At 44.8% G+C, this 19961-nt stretch overlaps 1 protein-coding gene across 5 annotated transcripts in view; it reads left to right on the forward strand.

Moving 5' to 3' along the window:
- The window catches only part of KIFAP3 (kinesin associated protein 3), a 67913-nt gene extending 48179 nt beyond the window's left edge, over positions 1-19734 (forward strand). For 4 of the 5 annotated variants that reach the window (XM_068199321.1, XM_068199322.1, XM_068199324.1 and 1 more), the window contains exon 20: positions 19348-19734. In XM_068199321.1, the coding sequence (XP_068055422.1) occupies positions 19348-19456 (109 nt within the window). In that variant the 3' untranslated portion in view covers positions 19457-19734. Of the gene's footprint in view, positions 1-567; positions 594-19347 lie in introns of all 5 variants that reach the window. The other variant, XM_068199323.1, reaches the window with a different exon arrangement.
- Positions 19735-19961: the final 227 nt, after the last annotated feature.

Raw genomic sequence — 19961 nt, forward strand, 5'->3', positions numbered from 1 at the left:
TGTAGAGTTTAGGAAGTGCCTTTCATAAAGCATGAATTCTGTGCACTCATGAGCAGGAAATAGTTCAAACACTTGATAGTCAAGGTACAGCATTCACTTCAACAGGATCCAGCTATCTGGATATGCCCAGCCCTGGGGCTGAGGCTGTTTCTTTCCAAAGGAAGAATGTTCTTTTCACCACTAACATCTTTAGTCACCATTTGTAAAATGTAAGTCACTCACAGTATGTATAGCTGAAGCAAAAAAGATTTTCCTCCCTTACTTTGGCTTCTTGTAATTTATCAAGGACGGTGGACAGTTACTTTTGTTGGTTTATTCTGCCTGTGATGCACCAGAAAGCTGAACAATGAGTAAGGGTTGGAGTAGTGGTAACATTTTTATGGAAAAATTAAAATTACTAACATGCTTAGGGGGGGAAAAAAAAGCAGGATTTGAAATGAATCTTCTAGAAAAAAGTAAATATTTATACTCAGTAAGCATCAAGTTCAGAGTAGTGTGAGTCTGTGTTTGGGAAGGGGATGCTGGTGTCCGTGCTGATCATTTCCAAATGTTCAACCTTTGTTGCAGAGCTTGCAGGTGGGAGAGAAACTGAGGTAAGTGTGAGCTCTGTGCTGCTCTTGGGGTCTCAGCGGGTGACTCACCATTTTTAACTTCACAACAGACACACAACCCACGAGGTGATGGATTTCTCTGTTCACCAGGAGATTGGAGGGTGCTCCCAACAGTTTCAAGCTCACCTGGAGGTGTGGGGAAAAATGTATAGGGTAGAGCTTGCAGACTCCTTTGTTTCCAGTAGACCTAGAGAAATTTACTTAGTTAACTTAGAGAAAGCCCCAGTTAAGATACTCTGCAAACAGAAAGTTTTCAGCTGGGAAACAAAACCATCTTCAGTGTCCTTGGTTAAAAGTGAAGGCACATCAGTCAGCCTCAAATTGCAGCCCCTCATCGGGGAGCTCCAATAGTAACCTGCTTTTTAATTTGATTGTGTTCCAGCTAACATGAGTGGCAAAATACATCTGGTGTATACTAGTTAAATTAAGTATTTGTAGAATTTTCTTGCATGTTTCAAGGCATAAGGCTCACCTCAAGAATGAAAACAGAAGAACTGCAGGTTGGCTCATTGATGATGGCCTCTGGAAATATTGGGATTTCTGGCTAGAATTCTGTTTTCTAGGAAGATTTCTTTCAATATGATTGCTCCACGGACTTATCTGCAGTCCAGACACACAGTCTAATTGGAAACAGTGTGGAGTGCTGCAAATGTTCTGTCTTATTTGTAGCAGAGCAGGAGTGAATTGTTTGATAGAATAGATACTGGCAGCTGAGTGGCGAATCCAGCTTCTCACATGTGGGTCATTATGGGTTGGAACTGCTTGGCGCCAGCAGCCAGGATTTCCTGATGCTCAGACCTAATGTAAAATGCATTAGTGCTCCAAGGCATGAGCCATGGAATTGCCAGTCCCACGAGGCTGGAGCTCCCTTCTCCCAGTTTGAACTGGTGTTGGAAGGTAAAACCATACGTGCTACAGAGCCTAATTAAAAATAATAGCAGCAAGTCAAGGCGCTTTTTATGTGTTATATAGTGTACATTTCAGCCATACCAAAACATAATTCTGGGGTATTTTTATGCTTACAGTTTAAAGCTAACAAGAACCTTATGTCAAGGATTTATTTTTAACCAGTTCCAGCTTTTAATAAATCAAGATTTTTGTTATAAAAAATGGTTCATTTTTCTATTAATAATATTCAAATATGTTTTCAGAAACTTTTTTAGCAAGAAAGTTGAGTTGTGGTTTTCATAGACAATTAGCAAGTCAGTTAATAGTAACATGTTTTGGAAGTTCAGAGAGATTGCTAATTATGAGTAGATGCTTGGTTTTGGTCTTTTCATTTGTTATACTTTTTTATTTATTATACATTTATTTGTTATGCCTGTGTCTTCTGGTCTTTGCCTTTTTATATTAGGCTTTTCAGTTCTGTAATAGAAGCAGTTTTTGCTAGGCAATGGGGTGAGTTCTGAAGTCTCTTTGTCATTTAAGAGAAAGTCTCTTTGCCATTTAAGACCACCCTGAGAATTTTGAGGTAGGTAACAACCGTGAGCTGACTTCTTGCTCCTCAGCCTTGAATAATTTAATCCTTTCTTCTCCTTTCTGCATTCCTATGAGAAAGAAAGAGGATATGTTACCTCTTTAATTTCTCTGAGGCTATTTCCTGTCCTTGCAATGTGCTCAGAGTGGATCAGGACTTCGCCTTGCCTCCAGGAGGGCTGAAAAGGCAGCCAGAAAGTCCCATGTTTTTAGTGGCTGCACATCACTGAGAAACTGAGTTTGTGTTGAACTGGTGTTGGTGCCCTCAGTGCATTACCAAGGCTTAAGTGTGTTCTGATCACCATCCTAAGTTTTGGAGCCAAAGAACTGTGTCTGAAGAGTGGCTGTCAAGGACCACAATGAAACTCAAACTGTCTTGCAGATTTTCCCTGTAAGTTATGTTTGATAACTCACCTGCCATGTGTGGTATTGTTTCTCCAGTTACATTGTGAACTTCCTTGGCTGGGGGATGCTGTTCTAGCAGAGATCCAGGGCACCCTCTGTCATTGCAATTCCACTCTGTTTCATTTGGGAAAATTCATGGCAATTGGAGCAGCAAATGTATTTGAAGGTGCAGTTGCTGAAGTGGTTGACTCTCCTGTAATGCAGCAGGGATACCACCAGCATCTCTTATGGGGTCCCTGTCCCAGAAGACACTGGACCCACACACCTAGAGCTGCTGCACAGTCTTAGGAGGGTAGGGAGATGTTTTTTTGAAGTTAAGCAGAATTAAAAATAGTTGAACTATGGATAGGCATCTGCACTCACTGGGTTACCACACTGGGGCTGTTCTCCCCTGTCATTTTCAAGAAGGAAACATGAAGTGGCAGCACTGTTAGTAAAACCATCTCTTGATCTGGGGAATTGGGTGGAGTGTCTTAGAGGCTTTTTTTCAAAGACACTGCCTTCCCTTCATGGGGTGTCTTGGACTTTTTCTTTGAAACCTGGAGTAGTGTTACTCTCAGGAGTTGAGAATGCCACCTCACATGATCATGCATTGAGAAGTAAAGAACAACTTTGAAGGGAATTGTAAAAGTATCTAGCCCTGAATTCGGTGTGTAGATTTGCTTGCATGCTTGCTGTTCTGGACATGTCCACATCCTGGTAATTGTTATTTCTGTTGCTTGTCATCATGAAGCAGAAGCAGCACAAAAATGAAGACCTGGGTAGCTGCCATTTTTCTGATAGTGCCACCTTGGGAAATGCTTTGTTTCTGGGGATCTAGCTTGTGTGTTTTGCAGCTTCTGTTTACAGCTCTTATCCCTGAACTATATTCTTAGTGCAGTTGTACTGTTACCTATGAGGCCTATAAATAGAATTATTTCAGAATGTAACATCCAGAGGAGCAGTGATAAAGTCCATAAACAGCATCTCTAGTTTTCCTCAAAGGTTTGGAGCATAATGCAGACAGATTGTAAGGTATGTTTTCCATTCAGCAGAAAAGATGTGGCTGAGGAGGTTGTTTTGACAGCTTCTATCCAGGTTTTTTTCATTGGCTAGGAAAAGACTTTTGTGATTAGATTACCAGCTTTGAATCATCTTACTGTCTTTCAGAAGCAGATGGACATTAGGCATAGATTTGAAATTTTCATCTGTTATTAAAATCTGAATTCAAGGTTTCTGGTTCTGATAAGGCTTAATATTGAATGAAAGTTTTATGATTGTGGCAAACAAAAATCCCTCACCTTTGGCTGATGTGATGACAGCTTAGTGTCTGAGCTGCAGGGGATAAAGACCAGCTGAAAGACATCTTCCAGAATCTACGGTCATTCATCACATTTTAATCACCTTCTGGAGACTAATTACTTTCTTAAGACACAAACATTATAGTGATGGCTAAATATCTCTAAATAATAGAGATAGCCACAGTATTTTTCTTGCCCCTTGGGGAAGAGGCCACTTCTTAACCTTTCCCAGCTACAACTAGGTAATGGTACAAACTCATGCACAAGCCAATTTTTGGTTAATATCCTCAACAGAGTTCTCAAATCTTCTCAGTCTGTAGCTTTGAAAAGATTAATAGTTAGGAATGCTAGAGCTGGCCAGAACTCTTTTTTCCCTGAGGAAATTTTTCTCCAGTGCAGGATCCTTTAACCTTGTTATAAAATGCAGCAGAGCTGCCATTGCTCAATCCTCATTTTCTCTGAGACAAGGCCTTTCTGTGTGTGCTGTTCCCAGCATGTGCACTCCCAGCTCTTCCCAAAAGAGATCTGACTGAGGCTTCTTCCCAGGAAGCAGTGAGGTTTGGCATGTCAAGCAAAACCAGTTTTATGGGGTGACTGCATGTCTCTGTCCTTGGTGGAACATCTTTCCTCTTGCCTGGATTTCCAGCCTAAAGCTGTGCCTGCATGTCTTGTTTTTGCCATGGCAGGTCATTGGGATGTTCTGTGAGCTCAGTGCCTGGAGCCAGGCCCTTGCAGGCTGCTCTGTGCTGGCCCCAGGGAAGCTGTGGCTGCTCTTGGCAAATTCCAGGGTGCACAGTCAGGCTCTTGTGTCTGGGCTTGATGGAAACAGGACCTGGCCACAGGTCCTGGTGCTCCAGCACTCCCAGGGGGACTCAGCTTATCTGTAGCTGAGCTGAGCACGTGTGATGTCTGCATGTGCTGCAAGTCCACACTGAATGGCAAGAATGCTCTTATCTATGGCCTTTTTGCACTTGGAAACTCTGATGAGAATCAGGCAGAGTTTTCATGGTGGAACAACCCAGAGCTGTGGCCTTTCACTGCCGTTGATTGCTGCACTCTGGTGTGAATTCCCAGTCATGAGTCCCAGCTGAACATCTCCCATCTGGGTCAGCTACAGGAGCTGCAGCAGGTGCTGGCAAATGTGCACTTTGTGAGGGATTGACAAAATGCCTTTAAATGGTTGTACCTGTGACTTACATCCTACTTTGACATTTAGAGCTATATTCCGTATAGATCCTCATCTTCAATTAGATTTGCTAAGCAAAGGACTGAAGGAATCGGTGGTCTTGGTGACCCTGCCAGGGAGTGTGTCTCATCCACCCTTTATTTTCAGTAAAGTTCAGCACAGTTTGTTTAGAAGTTGGAACATTCCCTTCCCAGCCTTTCAGGAGATAAGAGCCATCTTGCAGGCTGTCTCTGAGGGTGAAAAACCAGCAGGGATCAGTGGCAGAACAAACTGTTTCTTACTCCTTTAGACAAAAAATGTTCTCATGCAGGGTCTGTGCTGCATGAGTGCCCATGTCCCTTTCCTCCTCATTTGAGCACAGGCAGTAATACATCCATGTCTTAGAGGTGGACATATAGTGAGTATAAAATCTTTTTATTAATGGAACGAAAACCTGAAAGAGTATAAATTATTATTATAAGATTATTCTACTTTGAGCTATTTTACCATAATGATATTTCTTGAAGCTCTGTGCAGTACTTCTTCTTTTCCATAATTAAACCTTATTTTAAAAACAAAACCCAACTTAGTCGCCTTTGCAATATGTTCAGCAGAGTTGTACTCAGCTTCTGCCATTTGGACACTATTTAATTTGCATTTCCCAGGAGAATTAAATTAGGTTTTATTAGTAAATTGGGCCTATAACCTTGCAGGCAGGTTTTATTAGTTTATCACACATCAGTATTAGCAAATTGTAAATCCCACTGAAACAAATTTGAAAAGGCCTTAAAGAGAAGCCCAGAACCAGTGAAGTTCCTGGACACAAATAAGGGAGTTTATTTTGGTTGGTTTATGTATTTATTTTTTTTAATCCCACAATAATCTTGTTAGTGGCAGCCGAGTCACCTTTTTAATCATATTCTGTTGTCCTAACTGTGCCTGCATGTTTAGTTTTATAGAAGTTAAAGGCACTGACTCTTCCTGGGGAACTGGCAGAGAGCTTTTGTTCCTCATTGCCTATGCAGGTGCAACATACCCCTGGAACTGGGATTTTGCATCTAAAAGAATGTGAGAAGGAAGTGGGAACTGTTACCTCTTGGAGGGTTTTGGTCACAGTCTGGGACAAGCTTATTGAAAGACTTCACTTGACTGCTTCAGGTGCTGCCTGGATCATGGCCTGAAATGACCCAAAATTCACTGTCATTATTCTCCTTCAGCACTGAAATGTGGCAGTGGTGCTTCCACAACAGGAAAGCTTCCTTGCTAAGAGCTTTAGAATGAGAGCTTGAATTTCTTTGTGTCTTAAAGTAATTTGTTTCTGCATCAGAACTCTCTCTTTCTGGGGTTTTTTGGGGGTGTTTTTTGGTTGTTTTGGTGGTTTGGGTTTTTTTGGTTTTGTGTTTCTTTGGGTTGTTTTTGGTTTTGGTTTTTCTTGTTTTGTTTTGGGTTTGTTTGTTTGTTTTGGGTTTTTTTTTTTTTTGGGTGGTGATCATATTCCTGTTAGCTGTCACTTAATTTTTAATACTGTCTGCTCAAAGCCTTGTTTCTAGAGGTGCTGCAGCCTGATCATATAATCCAATTTAGATGTCACTAGTAAGTGTCTGACCAAATTCTGCTGTTACACTGTGGACAGTTACTAGAGCCTTTTTGAAGACAGGGGTCTGATTATTCTACAGGATGAAGATTTTGCCCTGTGGCCCATATTCATCAATGAGATTTTCCCAGAGTTTGGAGAACTTTGCACCACTGAAAGATTAGGGCTGTAATTGAGGAATATCCATAAAAGGACAATATTATTCACATCCAATATTTGATGTACAACAATTTTTGAATGTACTTGGGTGTTTATTTGTTGTCACTGTGTTCTTAGCATGAGGAGAAGCTCGCAAGCAGCTCTCCATGTATTCCCCACACACAGCCAGTGCCCATAGTCTTTGAGAGCTGATAGCCAAGGTGGGCAGGTAAACACAGGTGGGGGAGAAGGCAGATTCCTCCTGCAGAGTCAGGTGCCAGAGGTGGAGCAGGGGAAGGGCAGTTCCTCCTGCAGAGTCAGGTGCCAGAGCTGGAGCAGGAGAAGGGCAGTTCCTCCTGCAGAGTCAGGTGCCAGAGCTGGAGCAGAAGGGCAGTTCCTCCTGCAGAGTCAGGTGCCAGAGCTGGAGCAGGAGAGGGGCAGTTCCTCCTGCAGAGTCAGGTGCCAGAGCTGGAGCAGAAGGGCAGTTCCTCCTGCAGAGTCAGGTGCCAGAGCTGGAGCAGAAGGGCAGTTCCTCCTGCAGAGTCAGGTGCCAGAGCTGGAGCAGGAGAAGGGCAGTTCCTCCTGCAGGGTCAGGTGCCAGAGCTGGAGCAGGAGAGGGGCAGTTCCTCCTGCAGAGTCAGGTGCCAGAGCTGGAGCAGGAGAAGGGCAGTTCCTCCTGCAGAGTCAGGTGCCAGAGCTGGAGCAGGAGAGGGGCAGTTCCTCCTGCAGAGTCAGGTGCCAGAGCTGGAGCAGGAGAAGGGCAGTTCCTCCTGCAGAGTCAGGTGCCAGAGCTGGAGCAGCAGAAGGGCAGTTCCTCCTGCAGGGTCAGGTGCCAGAGCTGGAGCAGGAGAAGGGCAGTTCCTCCTGCAGAGTCAGGTGCCAGAGCTGGAGCAGCAGAAGGGCAGTTCCTCCTGCAGAGTCAGGTGCCAGAGCTGGAGCAGCAGAAGGGCAGTTCCTCCTGCAGAGTCAGGTGCCAGAGCTGGAGCAGAAGGGCAGTTCCTCCTGCAGAGTCAGGTGCTAGAGCTGGAGCAGGAGAAGGGCAGTTCCTCCTGCAGGGTCAGGTGCCAGAGCTGGAGCAGGAGAAGGGCAGTTCCTCCTGCAGGGTCAGGTGCCAGAGCTGGAGCAGAAGGGCAGTTCCTCCTGCAGAGTCAGGTGCCAGAGCTGGAGCAGAAGGGCAGTTCCTCCTGCAGAGTCAGGTGCCAGAGCTGGAGCAGAAGGGCAGTTCCTCCTGCAGAGTCAGGTGCCAGAGCTGGAGCAGAAGGGCAGTTCCTCCTGCAGAGTCAGGTGCCAGAGCTGGAGCAGAAGGGCAGTTCCTCCTGCAGGGTCAGGTGCCAGAGCTGGAGCAGCAGAAGGGCAGTTCCTCCTGCAGAATCGGGTGCCAGAGCTGGAGCAGGGCAGGGCTCTCCTGCTTGCTCCCACAGTGACCAGACCACACCACCTCGCCAAGGTGTGTGGTCTGGAGCTGGGAAGGATCAGGTTGCCCTTGTTTCATTTACTGTAAGAAAGGTTTAATTGCTCCCAACAATTGCAGCAGTATGGGAGAGGTGAAATAGCTTGCTGGGGAATATTTTAACACAGTTAAAATAGCATATTTTTTTCAGCAAGTTGCAGATGCTGTTTGGGAAGAGAATAAGTATTGAGGTTTTAATGCACTTCAGCTCTTTTGGAATACAGGATACTTTGGCCTCTTTTACTTGCAGTCACTTTTTTTTTACATTTTTTTTGTTGCTTTTTATTTTATTATATTCCACCTGCAGTTGGCCTCATTTAACCATCATGGTTTAGGTGGCTATTAAGAATTTTAAAAGAATACCCAAATGCTGTGGCAGTGAGCTCAAGTCCTTTGGAATGTCTTACCAAAAAATCCCCCAACCCTGGGTCTGTCTCTTCTGAAATGTAACATTAATTAATTCCCATGTTCTGTCTGCTGCTCAGTCCCTCCAGATGTGCTACTAGGAATAGACTGGCTCCCTGGTTACAAGCCATCTGGGCTCTGTAAACTGATTTGCACTTATATTAAACAATAAGTGAACAGAATGCGGAAGAGTTATTAAAGCAAATGTACATTGCTTATAAATCTCAAAGTAAAATATTAAAATGTAGTAAAGGGGAATGGAATGTGCAAATGAAGACCTGCTTGTTTTTAATGAGTTTAGCTGTGACCTTCTCGATTTCAACCAAAAGAAAAGAATTTTATTTTTCTCTTTAAAAATTAAAAAAAAAAGAAAGAAAGAAAAAGAAACTATAAAACTGCTTACAGAAGTATCTGAGACAAAAACAAGGAAATATAATGTTCTAAACTTGACTGGTCCAAACCACTCAAGCTGCTGTGACAGCTCATAAAACTGAGAGTAGTTTTTAACTGGACTCTGTTTTACATTGCCAGAGTGAATTTTCCTTGCAGGAAGTAGCCAGAAGGTTTATTTAGTTTCCAGACTGCTGCTTTGATCTTTCCATTCTGTCACTTCTCAGGTTACATAGCCCTTTTTCACTGCAGTAAATCTGCAACAGTTAATGAGAATAAAATTTCCTCCTTCTCACTGATCACATGCTGTTAAATGCCAAACCACAGCCAGCAGCATATTTGCAGAATTTGGCTGCACTGTACAAAACCAGCACAATCAGTTTAATCTTGTTGGTTTTGTAATTCATTTTATTGAGCTTTCCTTTTTCAAGTGACCTATTTTACCAAGACAAGTGGTTGCAAGGCCAGATCTGGAAGAAAGATTTAAAACTGTAATAAAGTGAAGGGTGTTTTGTATGCTGGGTTTAAGCATGCTCACAGGATTCAAAATTAAACTTAAAATGAGGAGTTTTAAAAAGGCCCATATATCAGTGGGATATTTCTTGTGGTTATTATCTAAACTGAACATGTGCTCTGAGCCAGTCTCGAGCATAAAAATTAATATATCAAATTAATTTCTTTGCCAAATACTTAAAATTGTTTTGATTCTAAAATTTTATTCTGATTCTGTGTTTATCAGCCTCAACCGTCCAACTCCAAAGACTGACCCATTCTTTTCCCCCTGGAAAACTGATGATGGCTTTTTAATGCTGAGGTTTTAAAAAAATAAAAAATTGGCTTACAGAGTTTATTTGTCTTTGGGATTTTGAGCTTTTTTTTTTTTTCCACTACTCCCTGATCAATCTGGAAACATTTGATTTTTCATTTAAGTTGAGTTTTTTATATAATAATGCTACTCCAAGATATAGATCTCCAAGAACACGTTCCTTGTCTGTATTTGATCTGCCTTGTTTCCAGTGTTATTCCTAAGGAAAAAAAAAGTGGTAAGAGACATTGAGATTTATTTTCTTCTTGATTTTCACTAAAATCATTGCTGATTTGGGATAGATCTCAACAAGATTTCACTAGGGCCCTGTGCTGATACATAAAAGTGTTTGAAATCAGGACAGTCATCTGTGGTGGTAAAAGAATATTTCAAGTTTCTTCATCAGTAGTAACACTGCAACTGCATTTGCTGTGTGTGCTCGAGCGAGTGCTGCAAATCCCCCAGCAATGTTAACTTTCAGAAGAGGCTTTGAAAGCTTTTATTGGCTGCAGCTGGAAGTCAGAACAGAACAGATTTCTTGACTCTCCCTCCCTTCCTTCCCTGCAGCATCTGGATTCTCATCCCCACCGGGCTGCCCTGCAGACAGCACGGTGTCACCGGGGCCCTGTGGCCTTGGCTTCTCCAGGCTTCGGTGCACAACAGGGGACTTTTGTCCCCATTTGTGTTGAAGGACAGACTGAGTGGCTGTGCTTGGGCTTGAGGAGTTTGTGTCAACATTTAAAGGGAAAATTCTCCACCAAAAAGCTGCATTTTTGCTTCAGCTGCTTGTCTCTGAGTACATTTTCAGTGACCTGCTGTAGCACAGGAAGCAAGGAACACTTCCTGTGTGGAAATGGGAAGGCTAATGGAAGCTGGAGCAGATCCTGATCTGGTCAGTGACACCAGTCATCTCTGTGAAACTTCAGCATCTTATTTTGCTTTCTGTACCCAGCCTAACACTGAGCTTGCTGGAGACAATGGAAAGATAGATGTGAAAGCTTTCAAGCCAGGCCTATCCCTAGTTCAGATTAAGGCAATGTACTCTTCAGTTTATGGAGTTGACACATACACTTTGGACTGTGCAAGCAGAGAGGGGGAGGAAAAGATATCTTGCTTTTTATTGCCTGTTCCTCAGGGCTTTTAGATTTTAGTTCTTAATTAATTCTTAAGAAATGGATGTATCTAATCAGTGGCTTTGGACAGTTGTTGAGCTAAGAGCACAGGAGATGTTTCTGTCAGGCTTAGAATGGAAAGCCAGAGCTCTTGATTTCCGTTCCAGCTCTGCCTGTGCACTTGACCTTTTAAGAAATCCTGTAGAGAATGGCTGAGAAACTCCTTGTCTGTGTGGCAGAGCTGTGAGCCTGACTGCAGAATGCTGCAGGAGCTCTCCTGATGCCCTTCACAGCAACAACGTGGCTGCATGACACAACTGCAGCCTTTGAGCTGCTGTTTTGCCCCCTGGCTCTGTTGGGGATTGGTTACCTTTCTAGTAGAGTAGAAATAATCTTTTTTTTTTTTTCCTAAAGGGTTTTACAGAATAAGCAAAAGTCTTGCTGTTTGTGTCAGTCTAATTTGAGTCTTCTCATTACTGTAGTTTGTCATTTGGCTGTCTTTAATGTCTGGGCTGTTTTCTCTTCCAATACTCCAGTGGGAAACTGAGGTCATGGAGAAAAGGAGCAGCTTGTCCAGGATCACACAGCAGGTAACTGACAGAGCAAGAAACTGAGGCCAAATCCCAGGCTGCGTTTGCAGAGCAGGGATGGCAGGAGCTACAGCTTTCAAGCAAGGCTCACACTGAATTTGGCTAAGCAAGATAATTTGTTTTTGGTTCAGTGCTTTCTTACTATTTAGTTGGGAAATACTTTTTTTTTAATGCTGCCTTCCCCCAGTGAATTTTGGCGTGGTTATTGCTTGGTGCATAGCTGGAGCCTGACACAGGAGACACAGTGCTCATTTCTCCCCCATTGTCAGCTTTCCATTTGTTTGTAATTAAATGGGAGAAACAGCAGTATTGTGCTGAGATACAACTGGGCAACAAGTCCAGAAGCAATTGGAAACTTTAAGTCATTAAGTACACTGAAGAAAGCTGGATTACATGGAAGGAGAGACATGATCATATCCATAAAAGCTGTGTTATGGTGCACGAGGGAGCTAAAGTATTATTGCACAGGTTCATTTGGATACTTTCTGTCTTGTGAGCAGGTACAATATTACTATTTAAGGGACATTAATGTTTAATGCTAATGTAGAGATGGACTTGGGTGATTGATGCAGTGGGCACAGTCACAGACACTGCCACAAAACTCCCCTCCCGCTTGAGGAATAAAAAGCTTGAAAAGAGAGCTTCACAGATAGGAGAGAAAAATTTGGGGTCATGAGAGGCAGAATTTAGGAGACTTGTGGTTTATAGTTTAACATCATTACCAGTAGTGGGAGAATCTACAGTTACAAGACATTTTATAAAGAAACATTGTTTTTTCCTAAGGCTTCTCAGTTGTATGGAGTTTCTCCATAACCCATGGTTTGTGCTCTTGCTTTGAAGGACAGAAAACTTATGGTCAGTGAAGGCAAACCAGAGAGGTAACTGGCTTGTAGGAGGAAATGGGATCATCATCTCAATCCCTGGACTTAAAGCAAGGACAGAAGCAACAGGCCTGTGCCCCTTTGTGATGCCCTTTACCCTGCCCTGGCTGGGGTTGGGAAAATGGGGTCCCATCCAGAACTCAGCTGCCAGGGAATATCAGCAGAAAGGCCACAGAGTCCATGGCTTCAGAGGCTCTGAGTCTTGGCTCATGTGTGAAGGTTCCTGGGTACCTGCTGAGGATTAGCTAAATGTGTCATACCTGCACACAGCTTTAGAAGCTGGAGGTCTGTGTGTGTTCTGGGGGATGCACAGGGTGCCTTAATCCCTGATTGTGCAACGGGTCAGGGCCTGGATGCCCCAGCTCCCCCTGCCTTTCCATGCCTGGTCTCTGTGCAGAGGAAACCTCAGGAGAGAGAGAGGGAGGGAGCTGCAGCATTCACCAGCCAGTCTGCTAATTGGGCTGGCAGGGCTGAGCATCCCCTTTGTGACTATACTGCCCTGCACTGCAGTCCTCGTCTCAGACCAGCTCTCATCAACACTTCAGGAACAAACAAAAACACCGAGATGAGAGAAAAAATATGGCCTTTGCTGCTGGCAGGCTTCTTTGTGTCTTGTTGGCAAGTGTTCTAATCAGTGAGCTGCATCTCATTTGTACAGGTTATAATGCTGTGCTTGTCTTGAGATCAGAGACTGCTGTGCCACTCCCGTGGCTCTGGCACCCCCTGAGGGGACAGTACAGCCTTCAGTATTCATCTGAACATGATTTGTTTTGTCTGTTACACACAGGAGATCAGTCCAGCATTGTGGATTACAGGGGTTCGTGGCATGAGAGTTCATAAGGGAATACAGGATGGGAACTGTACTGTCACACATGAGTGGATTCATGGAACAGAGAATGTAGGACTTCAGTGATGTGCAGCTGCAATTCTGAACACCTGCCTGGGCTGAGGTGGGGATGGCTTGGGAGTGAAGACTGATTTTTAGAAACAGTAATAGCCACTGTATAGAGGGAGAAGGTACAGAGGAAAGAGTGGGACTGCTATGAGCTGTACTGATACCAGGCTTCTAAAGATGCTCAGAACCCCTCTGGTTCCCCTTCCTCTGATCCTCAAGAGGAGTTTTGGAAGGCTGCAGTTGTGATCAGAGGTGTCATGTGTGTCAACAGAGGCTGCCTGTTTACCCCTGCATGTAAACCCTCCCAGCAGCTCACTGGAGCATGTGGAGAGCTTTGGGTGCGAGTCCTTCATTGGGACTTGGTAGGGTTGCTGATGAGTTGAGACTTGCAAGTGGTGTTTGGCTGGTCTTACCAAGGTCAGAGGATTTACATAATTAAAAATCTATAGATTTAAAAAATAAAATATTTTTAATATGCTTAGAAATCTTGTATCCCCCCTGAGTAGCTGAGAGCCTCTGAGACATGAGGGCTTGTTGATGTAGAGTAAGGAGGGAGGATTGACAGGGTTTTAGGAAAAGTTTAGAATGAAAAGAATTAAGAGATGAAATCTTGGCTCTGGTGGTAGTACTCTATGTGTTTGGCTTGCAGTTCATTTTCAGGGGGCAGGCATTCCAGGGTGCCTTAATTTTGGGCAGAAACAAATGAAATTTTGGCCCTAAAGTGTGAGGTCCTAAAATGGTATTTCACCCTCAAAGGCTTTTCCAGGGCCACTGTCACTTGCACAGGCAGTGACAGTCTGGTACAATGTGTGCCAGACTGCTTCAGACCTGTTTCCCAGGCAGTGCTTCCTGGGGGGGTCACTCTAAGATCCATGGATCCTGCTGGGGGCTTTCAGTTGGATTTCAGGCATTTACTTTTGACCAAGAGTCTCCACAGTGATGCTGGACTTGCCTTTCTGAGGCCCTGCTTATGCTGGAGGAATTAGTACCTGGGAATTAGGCTGTGGTGTGAGAGCCCCTGTCAGCAGCAGCACTGGTCCCAGTGTGAGCACTGGTGTGGACAGGGTGGGGGTGTGCAGTGCCACGGTCCCTCTGCACCCAGCTGTTAATTACCCAGGTGTTAATTACCCAGCCTGGGTTCCCCAGCCTCTCCTGATACCTTGCCCTGGGGAGCAGCACAGACACCTGGAGGGAAGCCCCAGCAGAGGGTTCCCCATGGAGTGCTCCCTGTGGGAGCCTGCTGAGCCTTTCACACATCCCACAAAGCCTATCTAGTCCAAAGCCTATCAAGTTCAGAAGGGCTTTGTGGATGCAGCAGGATGCTGGCTGCCATTTCCTGTTGGGAGACAGGACACAACTGGTCTTTACATCTTGAATTTTGTCAGGGCACCTAAGATCCTACATGGGTATATTAATTTGGATGCTCTGAATCAGAGCAAGCATCAATAAGGAGGGCTGTTCAGAAATCTCTCTTCACTCATGCACATCAGGAACACTTTCCTCTTCGGCATGTGTTCCTCAGTTCCCTAGCAGTACAAGCAAATTGGAAAGTTCAGCTGTCATTTGGGGAAGGTCATAGATCACACTAGCAGTCTGAGTAATCCAAGAGGTTTTAAGTATCACAGCATTTAGTTTAAAGTGAAATTTGCTCTGACAGGGGCTGGCAGACCAATAGGAAAAAGAAATATTTGTGCTTGGAGAAGTGCATGTGTAGAGACCTCGAGTATAACTGATGGCTGGAAGTGATTTCAGTCTAAAAAAAACAAATCATTAAGAGAGTGCATAGGGGTAAAATACACAGTTCATATTTTAAAGGGTCTCAAAATGAACCAGCAACTGAGGTTAGCAGTACATAGTAATTAGCTGGGCTGTTCACTGTTTAACTCCATCAGCCCCAGGCGTGGGGCTGAGCTTTGCACAAGAGCACAGTTGTGCTGTGCCAGGGTGTGCGCACGCGTGCTCTGTGAGACAGAGCTGCCTGCAGTGACTTGCAGCCTGAGCCTTGCTGCTGAGGGTGTTGTGCTGCTCTGTCATCCATAGGCACTCTACAGCTGCAGGGCTGCAAGCACTTCTGGCTGCCCAGTTACATAGCAGTGAGCACTGGGAGGAAAGAATGCCAACTCAGGCATGAGCATTGTTGCCCCAATGGATAATTATGTGTCCCTAATTTATGGGAAGACAGGACTGGTGCTTGCTCTGCTGAGCACTGAGTTTCCTGGTAGATGCTGTAGCATAAAGCCAACCACACGTTTTTCCTAGGAACAAGTCGTGAGGTTGATTGCTGGTATAAATCTGAGCACACATGGCACAGATCATGATCTCAGGCCAGTCGTTATCCAACAAGTGTTTACAGCCGCAGAACTGCCATCTCTGCTGGCTCTCCCCTTCTGCTGTTCTTGGCAGAAGGGGCAAGGATTCATCAGGAGTTGTTTTTAAATCCATCTTCACCTCGGTGGGTTGTGCCCTTGGCCTGGCAGCCTCGGGAGCGAGCCAGGCTCCGCTCTCCAGGCGCGTGTTGGCTCTGTGGCTGTCCCACCCCTCTGTCACCTCCTGGGCTCAGGACCCTTCCCTTCAGCCCCGACAGGCTCCGTGCTGCAGGCTGCCAGTGCAAACAATCCAACAGGCAAAGCTGCTACGCTTCAAGAGCACTAACGTGCAAAAATGAAGCCAGTTTTTTTCAAGCATGGTCAAGGCTTCATTTACTTCAGGGAACTATATGGAAATGTTTAGATAGGAGAGAGTAGTGATTTGATCAAGGTGTTTAATGTGATTTTCTGTGGTTTTTTATTTTTGGGGTTTTTTTTTTTTTTTTGACTGTCCAAAGCAGTTATCAGCTGATCCATCTCTTCCAGTTTTCTTCAGGACACTAACATATGTCTGAACCATTTGGAAATAACTGATACTCCTCAAAGTTTAAACTCTAGAGATATTTACCTAATTACTTACACATTTATAAAAAAATATTAAAAAACTGATTTGTTGAGAATGTGATTGAAACCATATTTTCCCTGCTCTTGTTATCAGTTTAAATACATTTAGCAGTTCTTTGAATGAGGATTACCGAGCTGGAAGTGGCTGGAAGAGCTCGGCCTGCAGGGATAGAGGCCCATTGCCACCGCGTGGCTCAGGCCGTTATTGCACCTCACCCCCAAAAGCCCGTGGTGCTTCGGCTTGGGGTGTACAAAGGAGTTCAGCACAGGTTTCAGGCTCCTGTTTTTGTTGTGTCCCTCTTTGCCACAGGAAACCTGAGGATGGCACTGCTGTGAGCCTGGGCACGGTTGCTGCAAGTTTGACTGGCAGTCAGCAGCCCTGGGCACCCACAGCCTCCTCACTCACCTGAATATCATTCCAGAATGAGCTTTGCAGTGGTTTGCAGAAATGCAAAAAGGCCCTATTCTACCACACTTGTAATAAAAGCAACTTATCCACAACTAACGTTGTTATAGTCACAGAAAACATCACAGAAAGATAAATTCAGAAAAGCATTTTCTGTTAAAATAGCTCTTCATCATTAATCAGCTGTAGATGTTTTAAGGATCTTTGAAGGAAAGCAATGAAATTCCTGAGTTTAAAGGTAGCCTTAAAGGGTCCTGCTTCTCTGCAGTGTAACATATCTGGTGTCACTGAGAATTTGTAGAAGCACAACAGAACCAGACCCTGCAATCCCAATTCCCACTATGCCTCCTTTTAGTACATTGTTAACTCGTGGCACTGACAGTACTGAAAGAACCCTGAAGGCATTGGCATTGGTTTATAGAAGTTTGTTAAATGGTTTGCTTTCTGAACTGCCAAAAACACTGGTTAGCTTCATGCTTGTCCTTCTTGGCTTGTACACAAGAGCTTTGGGCCTGATATGGGGACACTGCAGCCAAGGGCAGCCTGGGTGAGGTCTGTCTGTCAGTGCCTTTGCACACTGCAAATCCGTGGCAGAGGAGAGGCAGGGACTGGCTAAGGTGACTGCTGGGTTTGGAGTTTCTGGAGATGAGAGATAAACACAAAGTAACAGGATTTCTCTTAATCCCCTCTTTCAGGAGTCTTTCAAAGCTTCAGGCCTGCTAATGAGAAAGCTGTTGTTTGCCAGGTACAAAGGAGGCATCTGGGGAAAGTGCCTCAGAGGTCACCAGCTCATTTCTTAATGTGCTTGGAAAAGGGTAAGAGGACTTTGGAGTGGATACAGGAAGGAATGGGTGGCCAGAGGAATGCATTCACAGAGCTTTGCACCACTGCAGGATACACCAGGGCCACTCTGCTGCTCTCTGCTGCACTGAAGGGCTGATCAGCCTGCAAGGTCGGGCTGATGGCTCTGTGCAGGAGTTAGGAGATGGGTGTTGCCAATTCAGATACACATGGGCAGATGTGGAAATGCAAAGCACTTTCAGGACACAGCATTTCTCAAGATACATCCAAGTAAAATGGTGATTTTTTTTTTTTTCTGTGCAGCTTGGCTATTGATTGTGTCCCTTCCATCCCAGAGGACAAATCTCAGCCTCAGACCTTCCACCTTCACCTGACTATCAGGATACCCCATGAGTGAACTTGTTTTCTGAGAAACCAGGCACTAGGGATCCTTTTCTAGGGCCTCACTGAGATACAATCCAAGGAAAGTGCCTTTGTGAGGACAGAGATGGACGTGGTCCCCCCACCCATGCAGCTGAGCCCTTCCAGCCCAACCAATTCAGCAGTGCCAGCTCCTTGCAGAGCCAGGGCCTGGGGCCCACCCATTGTACATCTTCTGCAGGGGTCGTTCTTTCCCAGCCTTGACTGTTGCATAACCCATGTTCCATATGGATAATTGGCAGTAATGAGGTTCAGCTTTTCCCCACTCCAAAAGCACTTTGGTTCTTTGTGTTTTGACAGTCTTCAGAGGGGAAGTTCGGCTCCTTTCAATGCATCTTTAGTCAGACAATAAATCAGGATCCTTTTCCATTTGTCCCCCTACTGAAGTGGAAGCTAAGAAGTGACATGGCTATGAACAGGCAGTAATCCAGTGTCTTAGGCAATGCTCATTTTTCCTCTACCTCCTGCATGAGTTATTGTTGAGCATGAGATATGTGCCACTTTTCCCTGTGCAGTTCTTGTGTTTTAGTATCTAACTCATTGTTGTGGGACTTTTTAGGTGTAAAAGATGCTGTTTTACTTGAAAAAATAATTGCTCTGTCTCATTAGTACATAGCTTTTCAGTATGTGATTAATTCCTTCTGCCATTTGCCTGCCAGTCTCGTATCCCACCAGAAGCACTATCTTTTACCAGATATTCTCACTTTTAGCTGGTGTTCTCCATGCACCTCAGAAATGGGCTGTGAAGGCAGGGAAAGAGACTCTTCAGATGTGCTGTGCAGGGCAGGGTTACAACAGGCTTTGCCAGAGGCCTGAAGGACATGGTAACTAATGTACAGAGGGAGACACTGAGCCATGGAAGTAAAGTGCTTGGCCAGTAAATCTGTGAAAGGAGGGAAAAGAAGACTTTGGTCTCTCCTGGGATTCCTCTTGGACTTGAAAGCCTTTCCCTGACTGGAATTGCACTCATGTCTTCACAGCATTTCTTTTCCCACCAGGGAAGTGGTGTCCAGAAGGGGAACACAGCTGCCAAAGTTGGCTCACAAAACCATCTCTGTGGTAGTGATGCCTTAGGATTTTAGCTTGTATATTTTTCATCTCTTTGTGGTCCTGCAGTTCTTTAGTGTTTAGCTCTAGACTCCATACACAGCGTGAGCTGCTGCTTTCCCCTTTTGGGCAGACACAGCAATTCCCCTCCAGGCCTGGCAGTCAAGGACACCTCACTGCCTCAGGCCAGAGAGATGGGAACAAAAGTGAGTTGGGAGGAGCAAACTTGGGGTAAATGACTTCATTACCTGAAATTGTAACTGGAAGATTTATCCCCAATATGCAAATGGACCAAACTTATAAAAGTGTGAAAACCTGTGACCCATCATCCATTCTGGGTGTAGCCCCTGGGGGGCTTTGTCTGCCCTAAATGTACCCGAAGGCCCTTCAATAAATATAACGCCTTTTTATTCCCTTAATTTTATCTGGCCTCAGTTTTTAGGTCAGCCCAAAGAGGCATCAGCAGGAGGAGCTGGAGCCACCAGCACTGGTGTTCCTTCCATGCCATACAGAGCTCTGCAGTTTCTCTCTCCTTGTTTTCTGTAGCATTGGAGTGGATGGCTTCGGTCAGAGCGCGGGGGTTCCCGGGCGCCCGGCGACCGCCTACGGCTACCGGCCGGACGAGCCCTTCTACTACGGCTACGGAGCACGGTGAGCCCGGCCAGCAGCCCCCTGCCTGCTCCTGCACGACTGCTCCACGTGGCTCCAGCACTCTGTATCCTTTGGCATGTGTAGCTCCACATAATTTAGCCTTTCTGGGTCCGGTGTGTTAGTGACAGTGTTTACTCTTTGGTTGCTCTTTGTTGTTATTATTTTTGTACAGTAACTGTGACTTGAAAGCAGGAATTGGAAACTACTGGACTGGAAAGTGTCACATTATGTATATTAAGCTACTAATTTAATTTCTATTAAATATAAAAACCTGTGTGGTCAGCAGTGGTGAATGTGTTTCTAACCCATGTTTTGTGTTTTACAAGGCACTTAAGAAGAGTGCTCCACGTGCAGTGTGTTTGACATGGACTGTTTCCCTCTCACACTTCAGTCACAGAACACCACTGAGCCCCAGCATCCCCTGGCACTGCCCTGACACATAGTTTGGACCAAAGTGCAGTCCTGGGTCACCACTTTAATAATGGAAAGATGGCACAGATTCACTCCCC

The sequence above is a fragment of the Anomalospiza imberbis genome, chromosome 9 (genome assembly GCF_031753505.1).
Source record: "Anomalospiza imberbis isolate Cuckoo-Finch-1a 21T00152 chromosome 9, ASM3175350v1, whole genome shotgun sequence".
NCBI classification, from domain to species: domain Eukaryota; kingdom Metazoa; phylum Chordata; class Aves; order Passeriformes; family Viduidae; genus Anomalospiza; species Anomalospiza imberbis.